Raw genomic sequence first — 15546 nt, 5'->3', positions numbered from 1 at the left:
CCCACAGGCTTGGGGGGGCCTCAGGGGAGCCCCCGACTTATCCGTGCATGCGAGGAGGTCCCTGGGGGAGGTGCGTGATCTCCCACAGGTCCAAGAGAGCTCTTGGCTGCAGGACAGACGCAGGGGGGCGAGGACAGGAAGAGCGAGGCGGCTCCCGCTGGGCCAGGCGACAGGCTGCCGGGCATGAATGGCGTGGGAGTGCTGGCAGTGAGGCCAGGTGGGCAGTTTGAGAAAGCTTCCAGGAGACAGAAGGGGTGGGGAGGCAGGAGGCCGAGGCCCCAGCTCCTGGGGAGGCGGGTGGGTGGGCCCCTGGGGGCCGCCAGGCTCACCGGGGCCTCCGGGGCTTCTCTCCCGGTCTCTCCGCAGGGTCCACACCGTTCCCCTACAACCCCCTGATCATGCGGCTGCAGGCGGGGGTCATGGCCTCCCCGCCCCCGCCTGGCCTCCCCGCGGGCAGCGGGCCCCTGGCTGGCCCCCATCACGCCTGGGACGAGGAGCCCAAGCCGCTGCTCTGCTCGCAGTACGAGACGCTCTCCGACAGCGAGTGAGGCTCAGAACGGGGTGGGCCGACGAGTGGCCGGAGCAGCGGGCGGCTGCCGACTCCCCCCACCGAGGAAGGAGCCCCTGAGTCTGCCTGTGCGCCCGTCTGTCCGTCCGTCCGTCCAGAGCCGGCATCCTTGCCTGTCTAAAGCCTTAACTACGACTCCCGCCCCGGCTGGCCCTGTGCAGTGACCTTACTCAGGGGATGTTTACCTGGTGCTCGGGAGGGGAGGGGCCGGGGAGGGGGCACGGCAGGCGTGTGGCGGCCACACGCACACGGCCGGGGCGGCCAGGGACCCAAAGCAGGACGACCACGCACCTCCCACGCCACTGCCTCCCCACCTAACGCATTTGGAACCAAAGTCTAAACTGAGCTAGCAGCCCCCGCACCCGCCCTCTGTCCCCATCCCGCTTAGCACTCTGGACAGACGGACACGGGCCCTGTCCAGGCCCCAGCGCTCTTGTCCCAGTCCCCACGGGCTGCCCCAGCCGACAAGACCGCTGGAAACCAAGTCAGGCCAGATGGGCGGGCGACGGGGCCGGGTGCGGCCTGGGGTGAGCGGCTGCTCCGAGGAACTGGACTGTTTTTTTCATACATCGTTGCCACAGCGGTGGGAAGGAAAGGCAGGTGTAAATGATATATTGGTTTACAGGGTATATTTTTGATACCTTCAATGAATTAATTCAGATGTTTTAAGCAAGGAAGGACTTACCCAGTATTATTGCTGCTGTGCTTTCGATCTCTGCTTACTGTTCAAGAGGCGTGCGCAGGCCAACAGTCGGTGACCCCATAGTCCGCAGGACCGAGGTGGGGCCGGGGCTGCCAGCTCTCGAGCCCCCCTGCGTCCTCCCTCCCTCCCTTCCTTGGGCAGAATGAATTTGAAGGGGATTCTGTGACCGCCATCTGCGCACGGCGGTGGCGTCCTGTCATTTACACACGTTCTTCTCATTAAAAAGCGAATTATACTCGACTTTCAGAGGCTCCTTCTCTCTCTTGGCCCTGGCAGCCAGGAGGACAGGCGACTGGGCCGTGGGGGCGGGGGGGCGGGGGGTGAACCGTTGGAGTGTAACCCTGCGGGGGACAAGGGCACATCCCCTGACTCACCAGTCTCTCCCCTCTGCAGGCGAATATTTACACCCACGGTAAGGATGTCACCGTGCAGACCTTGAACAGTCCCACCCATGGTGAGAGTATTGAATTTTCACACCCACGAGGAGGGTGTCAGATATCACAGCCATGGTGACGGTATCCAAGAAGGCCATCGTCAGCTCTTAACTGTTAAATACTTTAAAAATTATTCCTGCCCACACTGTGTTAGGGAACAAACAGACCCTTTGCCGTCACTGCTTTGGATACGCGGCAGAAGAGAGAACCACCCTCCCTCCCAGCTTGGGTCTTGAGGCAGCTGCCAACTGGCGTCTTGCAGTCTTGGTAGAACGTGTCTCAGACACGAGCTGTGTTCCTTCAGGAGCAGAGCCGGAGCTCCAGAGAGGCTGTGATTCTTTGCCATGGACGCGCATGCAGGATTGGGGCGGGGCAGGGTGTGGGGAGCAGTGGAGGAGAGAACCGAGACCCACTGGATGCGGAAATTCCCATCCCCTGCCCAACCTGTGAACTGGTGGTCAGCCCAGCACCTCGTCTCCCCAGGGTGTGGGCTTGGGCAGGCGGAGAGATGTGCGTCCTCAGGGGACCCTGCCCACCCTCCCTGGAGCTCCAGGTTTACCCTGCGAACCTGTGCGGCAAAATGAGCAGGGGGTCTTTGGAGCCCCGCAGGGCTCAGCTTGGCGCCTGGGCTGTAGTGCTGATGCCGACAGGCAGGTGGCAGTGTTGGGCCAGAAAACAGTCTTGTCCAGCTCCGGCCCTCCCTCCGGTCCCGGGTGCAGGCCAACCCCAACCTGGAATCCAGGATGGGTCAGGTCGTGCTGGCCACACCAGCCACAAGGGGTTGGCCGTGCCTGCTGGTGCCACCAAGCATCCCATGGCAGTTCCCTCAGCTGTAGTCAGACCAGAGTGATACGGGGGTGGCAGGGATACAAGTGTCAGCCCACAGGCTCATCTCTGCCATCCCCCTGTCTGCGTGGCTTCAGAATTGACACCACTTGGCACTTAGGGCCAGTGGCACAGACCCCACACAGTGATGTTTGTGGGGTGTAGGGAGAGCTCACGGCCTCCTGGTGCCTGTGAAGGGTCCACCCTCTCTTCCAACCTCACCCAGCCAGTCCTCAGCCCCCCACACCAAAGGGTTCATCCCACCCCCATCATGTTTGGTTTTCTTACTGCTCCATCTTAAAATGGAGGCTCCTGCTGTTCGCTGATCCCCATCTCTCTGGAAAACTCCTACACATACTTCAAAACCCAGCTGGGTCATTCCCTCCTCTAAGAACCCATTATCCCTCCCCATCTTCTCTCTCCTCTGGGTCTTTGCTAACACCCTGCAAGCTACTGGACAGAACCCCACGAGAGCAAAGATCTTGCCTTTCTCTTCCTGACTCTGTTGTTGACTGAGCCCCTAGCGACTGTTGAGCTGAACTGATGCTATGAGGATCCGATTCCATAGAAAATGAGAACGTGATTTGCAAAGTGTAGGACACTTGCTGGCTAATTTCCCAGCGTCTTAGAACACTGTGACGTTGGTTAGAGTGCAGATTCCTGGGCCCCACCCAGAGGATAGGAATGATTCTCTAGGTCCAGGGTTGGGGCTGGGAATCTGTGTTTTCATCCAGCGGCCCAGGTGTTTCTGATGCCGGTGACTTCCAGCCCTCACTATGATGGTGAGGGTGGTGCCCAAGGTCAGAGCTAGAACCTGGTCCCTTCACTTCTTTCTGGCCAGGAGTTCTCCAGTAAGGGCACAAGCGGCTCTGCAGAGGGAGTCCCGGCCCACCAACCCGAAGAGCTGCCGCCCACAGCGGGGGCAGGAACGGGCTGGTCCCTACAGCACTAGGGTTGGCTCAGGACGAGCCCACCTCGGGCCAGGTGACACAGACACTGTGACAGCTGACCTGGAGCAGTCGGGGTGGCTTCCTGGAGGTGGTGGTTCTTGGGGAGGGGATGGGCTGAGTGGAAAGAACCTGTGTGGGCAAAGGCTGGGAGCTGAGACCCAGCCGGGGGCATTCAGGAGCCCAGGGTGGCTTAGACAGAAGGCAGTGTGGAGGCCCTGGAATTTCTGAGACGGAACAGCCAATGCCCGGTAAGGTGATTTGCTGGTTTTCTGCAATTGAGTCTCGTTGGCTTGCAAGGGTGCTGGGTGTATTGAGGGCGAAGCAGGCCAGGAGGCTAGTGCAGGGCCAGCGTGGGGGTTGGCACGGCAGAGCAGGCCAGGACAGAGCCCCACTGCCTCGGGGAGTGGGGATGGGGCCAGGCCACGTATGGGGCAGGCAAGAGGGCGTGTGCAGCACGCGAGTAAAGACAGACTGTGGAGCCAGCTGCCACGTAATGGCCATGTGACCCTGGCCAAGCCATTTGAACCCTCTGTGTCTCTGTTTCCCCATCTGTAAAATGGGATAATGATATTGCTGTGAGGAGTACCTCAGAGATGGGCTGTGTAGCTCTATAGAGACACAGTTTACTCACCTGTGCAGGAGTCAGTGGGACAAGGCAAGAAAGAAAGAATGGGTTTGCGAGGAAAGGAGAGAGAAGAGAAAAAAACTCCAGGTGGTCCGGCAACAGTGAATCTTAATTTGCATATTTACGGGGATAAACTGATTTGATCGCTGGCAGCTGGTGGGAGGGCGCCCTGGTCATTCCACCTTTAGAAGGCCAAGGAGGGCCCTCAGAGGAGACGCATGTGTTTTCATGGCTTCTCCAGGAAGCCGGGAGGGTTTAGCTGTGGCAGCCACGTGACGGGCTGTCCTTCCAGCCCACCTCCTCCGGGGTTCAGCCAGGTCACGCTTCCTCATCAGAATGTCTCACCAGCTACCTCACAGGCTCACTGGGAAGATAAAATGCAGAAAATTCTGACAGCAGGGCCAAGCGGTCTGCAGACAGAGGCAGCGCTCCGCGTACGTGTCGGCCGCCAGGGCTGTGGTTTGCTCTCACCAAGGCTACTCTGGGGAGGAGAGACGAGACCTCGGACGGACGGGGCAGCTGTTTGTGGGGCGGGGGCCGCCGAGCTTTGGAAGCCTGCGAGTGTGAACCCAGAGATGAACCCAGAGACTGGCCGGGGCGACAGAGAAGAGGCTGAGCGAGGCGGCTCAGGATGGGTGTTTGGGGCCAGAGCCGGCCCTCGACATTGGCGAGTGTTTGTGCCCCTTCGAGAGAGATGGACGCCCTGACCCGCCCCCAGCAGGGTCGCGGCTTGATTCGATGGCAGCCCAAGCTTTACCAGCACGGATTCTCACCGTCCCAGCCGCCAGGCAGGTAAGGCCACGTGCCTGCCTTGCAGATGCTTAGAGAAGTTAAGCGACAGGCTGCTTCTCCAGCCACGTGCCCTGCCTGGCCGTGTTGGTCTTCCCCTCCCGGTGGCTTCAGTGAGTGACCTCTGCCCCCGTTGCCCAGTGCATCTGGATCTGGGGAGTGTGGAGGAAAGGCAGAGGACAGAAGGGCCCTCTGCAGGCAGCAGCCTAAGCCTGGCAGCGGGGTCCCTGGCCTCCAGGCTCGCTGTTTTGCGGGTGGAAATCCCAAGGGCTGGGGCAGGACCCAGACGAAGTTGGCGCCTCTTTCTGCCGGGTCTCCAAGTCCTCTGGGTTCCCGTAGGACAGATGGCTGCTTCAGAGGCAAAGCGGGGCGCACTTGGGGGCCTGACGGGCCGCAGCCCTTGCACCCCATGTCCTCTTCCTCCCAGGCTGGAGTTCCAAGGTCATCAGGGAAGGCGGAAGCCGTTTGCATGATCAAAGGAGACGGTCTTGTTTGACACGTGCGGCCCGGGTCCTCAGGGAGATGCTGAGATGGAGTCAGGAGGGTATGAGGCCTGTCAGGGTGATGCTTGCGAAAGACAAAAGGGACAGGAAGCAGGACCTGGCAGGGACTGAGCCTCGGTCAGCTGGGCCCGTCCCACTGCACTCCCATTGGCGGGGCGCCCAGGAGGAGCCTGACAGCTGCTGGAAAGCTCTACTTAGAGGCCATCCGCTAACTGCACGCCTCAGAAGTTGTTTCTTGAAGGGACCCCAGAGACATCTCCAAGGTCACCGGATTCGTTGGCACCGTAATTGCACGTGTCAGGAAGCCCAACCCACTTTTCTTTCCAAGTGGGGAAATCAGGGCTGTGACTGGAAAGCAAACTCGTGCAGCTGAATTTGCCTGCTGCCAGCGATGCGCCCCACAGCGTGTGTCTGCACAGAATCCCCTCTCTACACAGGCTGCGCTCTCGGAGTTCCCAAGGCTGTGTCTGCACCCCGCTTGTCCGTACTGAGTGGCCGAGGCCTCCAGGTTCTTCCTTTCAGTGACATGACCCTGTCCTTTGGCCCTGCCCTCCTGGCTTTCACCCTGGCCCCGCCCTGTTAGACATCGTCCTCCATCGAGGCAGGAGCCCCTGCAAAGACACCGGCACTCTCCCACTCAAGGACACTGCACCGAGTGTCCGCCTCACAGTCTGGGGCCCCAGTGGCCCCTCCAACGATGTGGATCAGATGTGCAGAGGGTGTAACAAGGCCGAGGCCACCTGCTTTGCAGAGGCAGCCCGGGCCCTTCTCCGGGGACAGGTCTGGCTTTGGGTGTCTGCAGGTGCCGAGGGCTGGTGTGCGAAGTGCAAAGCACAGGAGCGTCAAACATGCAGATTCCCGGGACCCTCCCCGGAGTCAGACCCAAGTCCCTGGGCCTCTGCATTTATTACCCAGCTCCTGGGTGGGTGGGGCTGGCGCACTCAGGCTGTCTACAGGGATCGGGTGAGGGGCACAGGGCTCTCTCTGAGCCTTCCAAGTGTCTCCCTGTCCCCTGTGTGTAGTGGGGAGGGACCATGGGCCTATGAAGACCAGTCCCACCCACGGTGGGGTCTGAGGGTCTCAGAAACATGGAAGAGGGAGTCTCTTCGAGTCTGCACATTTTATTAAGATAATCGATTCTTAAGTTATTTCTTTGTTAATCAGAAAGCATCTCTGTGGCGAGAACATGCACAGTCTGTAGATATATAAAAATATATCAGTCACTTCGCCTCTCCTGAACGCTAGCTCCGAGCCGCCCCTCCCCACAGCGAGGGAGCTAAAGCCCCGTCTTGGGGGGATGCCAGAGGAGCGGCGGGGCAGCCTCCACCTGCTGGGTCCAATCAGGTCTGAAGGCATCTCCGTGGCCACGCTGGGGGCTTCTGGGGCATTGGTGGCAGGCAGCCCCAGGCCATGGCCCCAGCACCCACGTATCCTGGCTCTTCCCAGGGAGCACAAGGGTCTCCCGTCTTCCTCCCCTGACCTTGCACGTGTGTGGTGAACCCTGCTGCACTGGCCACTGCAGTGTCATCACTGTAGGAACGGGAGGCCTGAACGAGGTCAGCTGGACCCCACGGAATCTGAAAGCTGACGGCTGGCCAGGAGCCTCGGGCAGGTGGCAGTGGTCATTTCCAACGGCTTAGACGCCTCCCCTTGGCACCTGGCTCAAGGGCTCTGACGGTCCAGAGTCCTGGTCCTGAAGGTGTCGGGACAGAGGTTAGCAGGATGCCCTGCGGGTGAGGCTCCGGACACAGAGCTCAAAGGCCTCGGTGCTGACGGGCTATGCCCTCCATCCTCCGCACTGGGGCACGGGCACTGGGACAGCGCGGGCAGGGCTCCTCCAGGCCGCTCCCCACACACAACCCACAACCAGCCCCGGCAGCGTTGCCGGCTTTCGCCCAACCTCCCGCCTCACCGTCCACCAGAGGTTGCTGGGCTATGGCTCTGGGCGTCCAGCTGCACACACGTGAAAGGCCTGCTCTGGAAACAGCCCTCTCCAGGGGCGGCGGGTGTCTGGACGGCACTCCTCTTCCCTCCCACGTGGCCTGGGAGCCGGGGTTGGTGGGGGGCCCCCCGGCCAAGGCCGGGCCGGACGCCTCAGTCCTGCCGGCGTTCGGGGTGTGTCCACCGCTTCAAGGGCAGCCAGGACCCACACACCTTCTTCACTCCCAGGCCGTCGGGGCGAGCACCGCCTACGCACCTGCCCCCGCCCCGGGCTCCTCGGGAAAGCCAGGCCCACGCTGCCTCACCGGGTAGGTGCTGAGAAAGCGGCTGCGGCGCGGGCAAGACACAGCCCGGGGTCCCTCCCGATCGTGGAGCCCGTGCTCCGGCCGCCGCGGGGGCCGGGCTGCCGGTCAGAGCGGCGCGGGGCCCAGCAGGCTGGGCCCGGGGCGCGGGCACAGCTGCAGCTGCACGCTGGCCGTGAACCAGCGGCGGGGCCGGCCCAGGCTGAGGTGCAGGGTGGTGCGGAAGGAGCTGCGGGCGCGCTTGGGGAAGATGATGGTGGTGCTGCGGAAGCGCAGGGCGCGCGGCCGCGGCTCCAGGGTCAGCTGGCTGCGGTAGCTGCGCCACGTGCAGTTAGGCGCGGCCACGATCGTCTCGCTGTAGGCCGTGACCGTGGGCACCGGCGCGTAGAAGACCTTGTCCCGGAAGTGCTTCTCCGAGGCGTACTTGACCTCGGAATTGCAGCTGCGGGGGAGGGCGGGAGCACGGGGGTGAGCCCCGGAGGCGGCAGCCAGGTCACCGTCCCGCGTGGTCGGGGGGGCAGTGCGAACACGGAACGGCCTGGGCTCTTCCGAAATGCCCAGGTCAAAAGGGCAAGGAAGGGCTGAGGGACCCAGCTGGCTGGGAGGAAACTCGAGAGACGGGACAGTTAAATGCCGCATGTGACGCTGGCGGGATCCTGAACTGGGATAAAAATAGGCCATAAAAGGACATTTGGGGACAGTGGGCGGGACCGGACCAGGCAGTGGCCGTGTTTCAGCTTTAGCTGGCCCGGTTTTGGCAAGTGCACTGTCATTATGTGAGAGGATGTCACTGTCCTTAGGAAGGACACCAGCCGGAGTTACTTAGAAGTTCAGGGTCACGGTGTCACTAACATCCTCTTAAACGGGTCAGAAGAAAGTTTCGTTTATGTAGAACGAGACAGTGAGCAGCTATTCAAGCCAATGGAAAGAGTCAATGAATCTGTCTAACGGGGGTTCCCTGTACTCTTCCTGCAACTTTCCTTAAGTTTGAAATGTTATCAAAATAAGTTTCCCCCCAGGTAGCCTCAGCACCTCTAGGTGAGTGACCCTTCTTACGAGGGACCAACTGGTCAGTGCCCCCAGCTCTGCTCCCAGATCGTCACACTGGAAGGAAAAGCTCCGGGGAGGGGCGTGGGGACTTCACCTGTCTCCCTCCCTGCTGCACCCCACAGGTGACCCGCGTGGGAAGGGAAGCAGGGGTCCCTAGAGCCCAGGCAGCTCGCATCCACCCTGGCTGGGGCCTCTGTAATAAAAACTAAAAAGGAGAGCTCTTTGGGAAGAAAAACTTTTAAAGGGGACCTGTTTGTCTCCTGGGACCCTATCCAGAGGTGAAGCGGGAGGAGGTAGTGGGTCCCACACCCCTGGGCAGGCCGGGGCGACGTGGACAAATCCATCCTGAGCGTCCCAGGGATACGCGGGTGAGACCCACGGACCCTAGACTCCACCTTCTGGAAGCCCGATCTCCAGAAGCCCTCCGAGGAGGGCAGATGGCTGGGGGAAAGCTCCCGGTGGGGTGGCCTGAACTCAGAAGTGCAGGTGCCGCCTGAGACGTCCTACACGTGGGAGGGCACCTAATACACATTCAGGGCAATGGCTCCCCGGGGGAAAAAGGGGCAAATTCAAAATAAAACCCAGCCAGGTTGGGGGTGAAGGTCAGTGTGGAAATGGTTGCATGTGGGCCGGGAAGGGCTGGAGAGGTGGCAGGGAAGGCCACCCGGGGATAGAGTCTCTTCAAATCACGGCTATGCCTCGTCGGGGAGCGGCACGCGGAGGGGCTGCCTAGAGGGAGGGGAGCCTGCTGAGCGCCCCAGCCTGGCCACCCCGCCCCACCCGGCCCAGCTGCCCCACTCACCGGATCTCGGGCGTGGGTTCTGGGTTCACCTCAATGCTCTCCCCAAAGAACACGGGCAGCATCCGGGGCCTCATCTCTCGCGCCGGGGTGCTCGGGGGGAGGGGGAGGGGCTGTGGGGAGAGCCAGGGACACAGGGTCACGTGAGCAGCCCTTTGGCACTGCAACCTCAGCTCCCCGCCAGGCACAAGGGTTGCCCCACACCACTCCAGTCCTGGTTTTCTGGAAGCCTGCTTTGTGGGGTCCATCGGGAAGCCCACCCCAGCGTCCCTCTGTGGAATCCAAGCACTCTGATGCCCACGGCTCCCCACCCAGCCACCGGCCTGCCCCTCACTTCCTGGGCATCTCAATAAGGGGACGTGTAACGGCCTCTTTCTACAACGCCCAGCCCACCCGAGCCCCAGGAGCCAGGCTCAGAGCCCTGTAGAACTGGGACCCCTCTCAGGGAGCCCCTGAGCCTAAGCTGCGCCCCTGGGTGACACGTCAGGTAGGAGCTCTGCGAGGGACTGAAGACCGTGCTCGTCGAGGGAAGAGTTCCCCGCGCTTCTTGGTGCATGGCTGCGGGCCCCTCCTTCAGCTCCTGCACAGGCTTTCCCTGTCCTCGCCTGGACGAGGAGAGATCACAGCAGCTGTGCTTTCTGAGGGCTAACCGCACGGGCCGTTGCTCTGAGCTCTCCATGTATCCATACATTCGATCACGGGAGGGAGCTGTTACTAGCATCCCCATTTTATAGATGCTGAAACTGAGGCCCAGGGTGGCTAAGTAACTTGCCTGAGGCCACACAGCTAGGAAGAGGCAGAGCTGGGGTTGGAACCCTGGGGGTCTGGCTCCAGAGTCTGCGCCCTCACCCATGTTCCCCGGCTGCCTCTCGGGTCCACGGGACGGGTGCTGCAGCCCCAAGACCTGTCCTGTCACCTCCTGCTCGGAGCAAGCTTGCCCTCACACACAGGATCAGGGCACTTCCCACACAGGCCTCTGTCCATATATCTTTCACTCGCCTTGGCCACGGCCCAGGCTGCCTCTGTGTCTTGGTTTATGCTGTTCCCTGTACTAGGAACGTCCTTCCCTTTTCTTGTCACTTGGTCCGTCCAGGGTGACAACTCAGGCACCAGCTCCCTTGTCTTCCCCCAACATCCTCTAAGGGGTTCCTGGAGCTCCCACCTGCTGGTCTCCATTGCTGCGACCCCTTTGTGTGTCGCCCCCAGACCATGAGCTCCTTAAGATTCAGGACCTGATGACCTCTCTGGCCCCAGGGCCTGGCACCTCGCAGACCCCATGGTGTCCAAAGGCAGGACCTCACACGTGCAGAGCAGCGCCCTGCTCCCCTTCCACCTCTCCCCGCCGTCCTGTGAGCCCTTGGGCCAGGCCCACACCTGTCTTCAAATCCGCTCTCAGCCTATGGACATGGTCACCGCAGCCCCCTCCTCAGCTGATCACAGCGTTCCCAGAACAGGGGCCGAGGAAGGACCACAGGAAGAAAAGATCTAAGACTTGGAGAAAGAGGGGGTTCTCCATAGGCCCCCAGCAGCTGTCGTCAAGCTGTCCCATCTCTCCCTTGCTGGGCATGGCAGGTGGAATAATGACCCCCAAAGTGTGCATGTCCTAATCCCCAGAACCTGGGAGCGCGTGACCTTACAGGGCAAAAGGGACTTTGCACATGTGGTTAAGGATCTTGAGATGGGGAGGCTGTCCTGGAGTGTCCAGTGGGCCCCCAATGTCTTCACAAGGGGTCCTTATAAGTGAAAGAGGGAGGCAGGGGGGTCAGAGTCAGAAAGAAATTGAGGACATTATGCTGCTGCCTTAAGGGTGGACGGGGCCAGGAGCCAAAGACTGTGGACAGCCTCTAGAAGGCGGGAAAGGCGAGAATTCTCCCCTAGAGCATCCAAAATCCTTGCTCTTAGCCCGTGAAAGCTGTTGTAGATTTCTAACCTTTGGAACCGTAAGATCTTAAATCTGTGTTGTTTTAACCCACTGTGCGTGGGGTCATTTGTTAGAGCAGCGACAGGAAGCTAATACACCACGGGACCCAGCAAACAACTCCCCTCTCGGGGCTGCAGCCTCCTGGGCCCCAAAGTGGGGCCACAGGAGCACCTGCCCCCAGGCCGCAGTCATGACAATGATTCAAAGTGTGTGAATGTGCGGGACAGTGCCCGGCACGGGGCAAGCGCCACATAAAGTCTTGTATAAAAGTCTCAGAATACGGAGAAAAGGCTTGTATTCTGCGTGCTTTTCACAAAGGCTCGAGGGGTGGTGGCTGGTGCGGGGGGGGGGGGTCCTCTCAGGAGATTGAGACAACCCTGCTCCTACCTTTCAGAAGCAAGTGCACATCATTCAGGCGCTTTAAATTTAAAAATAAAATAGTGATGGGAATTCCCAGGCGGTCCAGTGGTTAGGACTCCACACTTTCACTGCCATGGCCCGAGTTCAATCCCTGGTTGGGGAACTAAGATGCTAAGAGCCGCGCGGTGTGGCCAAAAATTAAAAAATATATAAGTTAAAAAAAAATAAAACAGTGACAAGATATAGGCACTTCTGGCATCCTCTGTGGCTCTGTGAAATCAGCACTGGCCTCAGCTGTAAAACTCCATGATTTGATGCTCATAAAAATCATACTCTCTCCCCGCGAGACTATCCGAAGCGTGAAGTATGGCGCTTCCCCAAACGTGTGCAGGGGTTCGCTGAGCACCTACTGTGCGCCAAACACCTACTGTGCGCCAGGCCCTGTGTGAGTCGGATGAGGCACTGTGCCTCCCAGGGCTCTTCTTGTGGACACCGAAGAGGAGAGAGGGTGAGGCAGGCGTGTGAGGGGCTATGGACATGGGTGCTAAGGTTTTGGGAGGTGTCTCTAGGTGGAAGGGCCGGAGGGAGGGAGGGGCAGCCTGCTACTGGTCTCCATCCCCCCACCCCACCCCCAAGAAAGAACAGTTCCCAAGCTCACGGGCAGGGAGGGCTTCCTTGGGAGGCAAAGCCTTCAGTGCAGAGCTGGGTACCACCATCCCTCTCGGGTCCCCTGAGCCTCCTGGCGCGGCCCCGGTGCACATGTGGGGCCCCATTCTGGCCGGATCTCACTCCCCACACTGGCTGCCAGCAGAGGGGACAAGGCCGACCTCACAGACTAGGCCAGGAAGCTGGAGCTCTGGGCACCGTTTTCCAAAGGGTCCTGGTGGAAAACAGCCAAAATCTGCCCCACCTGGGAACACGATACGAGAAAGAGAGAGAGGAAGCCTCTGAAAATCCAGACGCAGGCTGGCGTCCAGGGGCCCCGGGGGCGGGGGCGACGAGACAGCTCAGGCAGTCGTTGCCGAGGCCTGAGGCTGCCCCCGCAGGGCTCCAGGGACCAGTGGCAGTTCCGGCGTCCCGCAGCCGCCGGGCTCCGGAAGCTCAGAGCCGAGCCTTGCAGCTGCAGCGGTGTTTTAACATCAACATGGCAGCGCTGCGCGCGGAGCCCGGCCAGCCCCGGGAGCCGGCCAGGAAGGCACACCGCTGGCCCTGCAAGGGCAGCCCTCCAGCCACGCTGGACTCACATTCCCATCGGAGCCGCCGGCGTGGGAGGCGGGCTGAGGACGGGGCTTGGGCTCCAGCGCCCAGGGGACCCCCTGCTGCTGCCGCTGCACCTGATGGCCTGGCCTGGGCCACCTGGAGCAAAGAAAGCTCCCAGGCGCCCTGCTCCCCTCACCGCCCCCCAACCCTGGGGCAGCCGCATCCCAGCGCGTTTCCCCAAAGGCCCTGGTGCTTGCCTCCCTCTGAAGAGGACCCGTCGAGAAACCCACCTGTGCCGGCCACCTGCGCACAGTGCCTCAGTTTGCTCGTCTGTACGAGGAGGCTGATGCCCGGGCGCGAGCTGGCCGGTGTCCTCGGGTCCCCTCGCAGCCCCGGGCTGCAGGGGCAGGGGAAAGCACGGGGAAGCTGAGAGCTGAAGGCCGGACCCCAGACTCCCAGACGCCACACACGCCCACCCTGGGATGGCGACACAGCTGGGCCAGCCTCCAGCCCCCAGCTCCTTCTAGGGACCGGGAGAGCCCTGTTCTAGCCTGGGGAGGGGGCTGGTCTGGCTCCCTGGTCTCCTGGGCAGGCAGGGTGTGTGTGTAGGGACCAGGGAGTGCTTCTGAGAGAGTGGGACCCAGAGAACAGCGGGCTGCCCTCCGCCTACCATGCCCCCCCACCCCACCGCCTCACCCAGTGATTCACACGCCTTCCCTGGAGCTGCCGGGTGAGGATACATACTCCACGCCTGGAAGTAAAAATACACCCCGGCGTCTGGAGAGCTCCCCCTTCCTGGCTGTGGTACAGGGCACGGCCCACAGGACGGCAAAGAAAGATAAGTCCTCCGTCGTGAGAGCTCCGTGCCGCGCCGTGACAGCCCAGCCCCACCGGGGATCCGGGCCTGGCTGGCAGTGACAGGTAGGGATGGCACAGCGGTGTGACACACGGCGGTCCCCCACCTGCCACGGCACGGGACGTGGCTGAAGACCACGTGTGACCCACAGAACCTTCCGCTTAGGAAGCATCAAGCCCCCATCAGCGGAGGGTAAGTGGCAGGAGGAAGGGTCCGGGGAGACCCCACACTGACATGGGAGAGGGGCGTCCTCACCAAAGCCACAGGGAACCTTTGTAAGGGCCGAGACAGCCTTTCTCAGGCCACTGGCCTCACTGGCGGGGGATGGCTTCAACCACGATTGGAATTACACTGAAGATCTTCGGCGTGTTTGGGATTTGAGACCAAAAGCTCCCGTGCTGGGCTAAGGGGACGCTGACCTGCACCCGTGAGGAAAGTGATCAAGGAGGGACATTTAAGCCCCAAGAATTCTTATCCTTTTTATGAAAGGCTTCGGGTATCGGTGGCAAATCCTGGGGTGAGGGGAGGGACTCCAAACGGCTCGTTGCACAACACGGCACGACCGAGGCGGTGAGCGGGCCAGGCTCGGGGAGCCCAGGAGACCCCAAACGGCGCAGGCGCAGGGTCTGGCACTCAGAGCAGTGAAACTGAGCAAAGCCATACATCACAGGCCGGAGGCAGGGCTCAGGGACGGGCCGGCTCCCCAAGATGCCCTTGGGGGCCCGACGGACCCAAGCCAGCAGGATGGTGGTGGGTTGGTTTGTGGCCTCCACAAAGATATGTTCGTGTCCTAATCCCCAGGACCTGTGAATGTGACCCTCTTTGGAAACAGGGTCTTTGCACATGTGATCAAGTTAAGATGCGGTCCCACTGGACGGGGGCGGGCCCTAATTCAACATGGCTGGTGTCCTTATACAAAGAGGGAACTTTGGACACGGGACACACAGAGGGAAGAAGGCCATGGGGGAACGGAGGGAGAGATGGAGGGGTGCATCTCCAAGGTAAGGCACGCCGAGGATGGCCGGCCACCACCAGAAGTTGGGACGGACACAAGGGATGGATTCTCCCCTAGAGCCTTCGGAGGGAACACCTGGATCTCAGACCTCAGGCCTCTTTGGACCTTATCTGTTTCCCCCGCCCCACAGCAGGGAGGCCAGGAGTCCCAAGGGCACAAAGGACAGACCACGCCCACCCCAAGGAGAGTCCCTGTCAGTCCCGCCTAGTGGCATCTTCCCAGGAAGGTGGCTCCTGTCCACTCCCTCGCCCCCAGAGCGCCCGGCAGGGCAAGGGCGTTAGTGTGACTAAAGCTAGAGGCAGAACTTCTCACTCGGATGAGCCTTTCACAGAGACGCGAGGCTGCCAGAGACGTTGCTGAATTCCCGCTGGAGGCCACTTCATCCAGGGTTAAGCGGACGGGGCTGAAAGGAGGCGCCAGGGTTTCTGGCCCCTCATGGCCTTCCTTTCCGCCAACAGGCTCCTCCCTCCGTGGCCTGACACACCTGGTTCTCTTGCACCTCAGCTTGCTCATAGGCACCTTCGCTGGTCAGGGACACATCGTGAGCCTGCAAGGGGGCCATGGGGGCTGACCCCTGTCTCCTCAGTTCACCTGTCCATCCATCCATCCATCCATCCGTGTGTCCATCCATCCATCCATTCATCCATCGGTCCATTTATCCATCCATTTGTCCATCCATCCACCCATCCATCCTTCTGTCCATGT

The 15546-nt window shown here is 61.1% G+C and overlaps 2 protein-coding genes across 30 annotated transcripts in view; one reads left to right on the top strand and one right to left on the bottom strand.

The window, feature by feature from the left end:
- Positions 1-1511, top strand: part of NCOR2 (nuclear receptor corepressor 2) — a 221264-nt gene extending 219753 nt beyond the window's left edge. For all 27 annotated transcript variants that reach the window (XM_060310870.2, XM_060310873.2, XM_060310858.2 and 24 more), the window contains one exon: positions 367-1511. In XM_060310870.2, the coding sequence (XP_060166853.1) occupies positions 367-548 (182 nt within the window). In that variant the 3' untranslated portion in view covers positions 549-1511. The remainder of the gene's footprint in view (positions 1-366) is intronic.
- Positions 1512-6502: 4991 nt separating this feature from the next.
- RFLNA (refilin A) overlaps positions 6503-15546 on the bottom strand; it is a 236653-nt gene continuing 227609 nt past the window's right edge. For all 3 annotated transcript variants that reach the window (XM_060310234.2, XM_030860042.3, XM_060310236.1), the window contains 2 exons: positions 9493-9602; positions 6503-8082 (listed from right to left, as the gene is read on the bottom strand). In XM_060310234.2, the coding sequence (XP_060166217.1) occupies positions 7749-8082; positions 9493-9566 (408 nt within the window). In that variant the 5' untranslated portion in view covers positions 9567-9602 and the 3' untranslated portion in view covers positions 6503-7748. The remainder of the gene's footprint in view (positions 8083-9492; positions 9603-15546) is intronic.

Source organism: Globicephala melas, chromosome 13, assembly GCF_963455315.2.
Source record: "Globicephala melas chromosome 13, mGloMel1.2, whole genome shotgun sequence".
Taxonomy (NCBI): domain Eukaryota; kingdom Metazoa; phylum Chordata; class Mammalia; order Artiodactyla; family Delphinidae; genus Globicephala; species Globicephala melas.
This window is presented reverse-complemented; position numbering and strand designations above follow the sequence as displayed.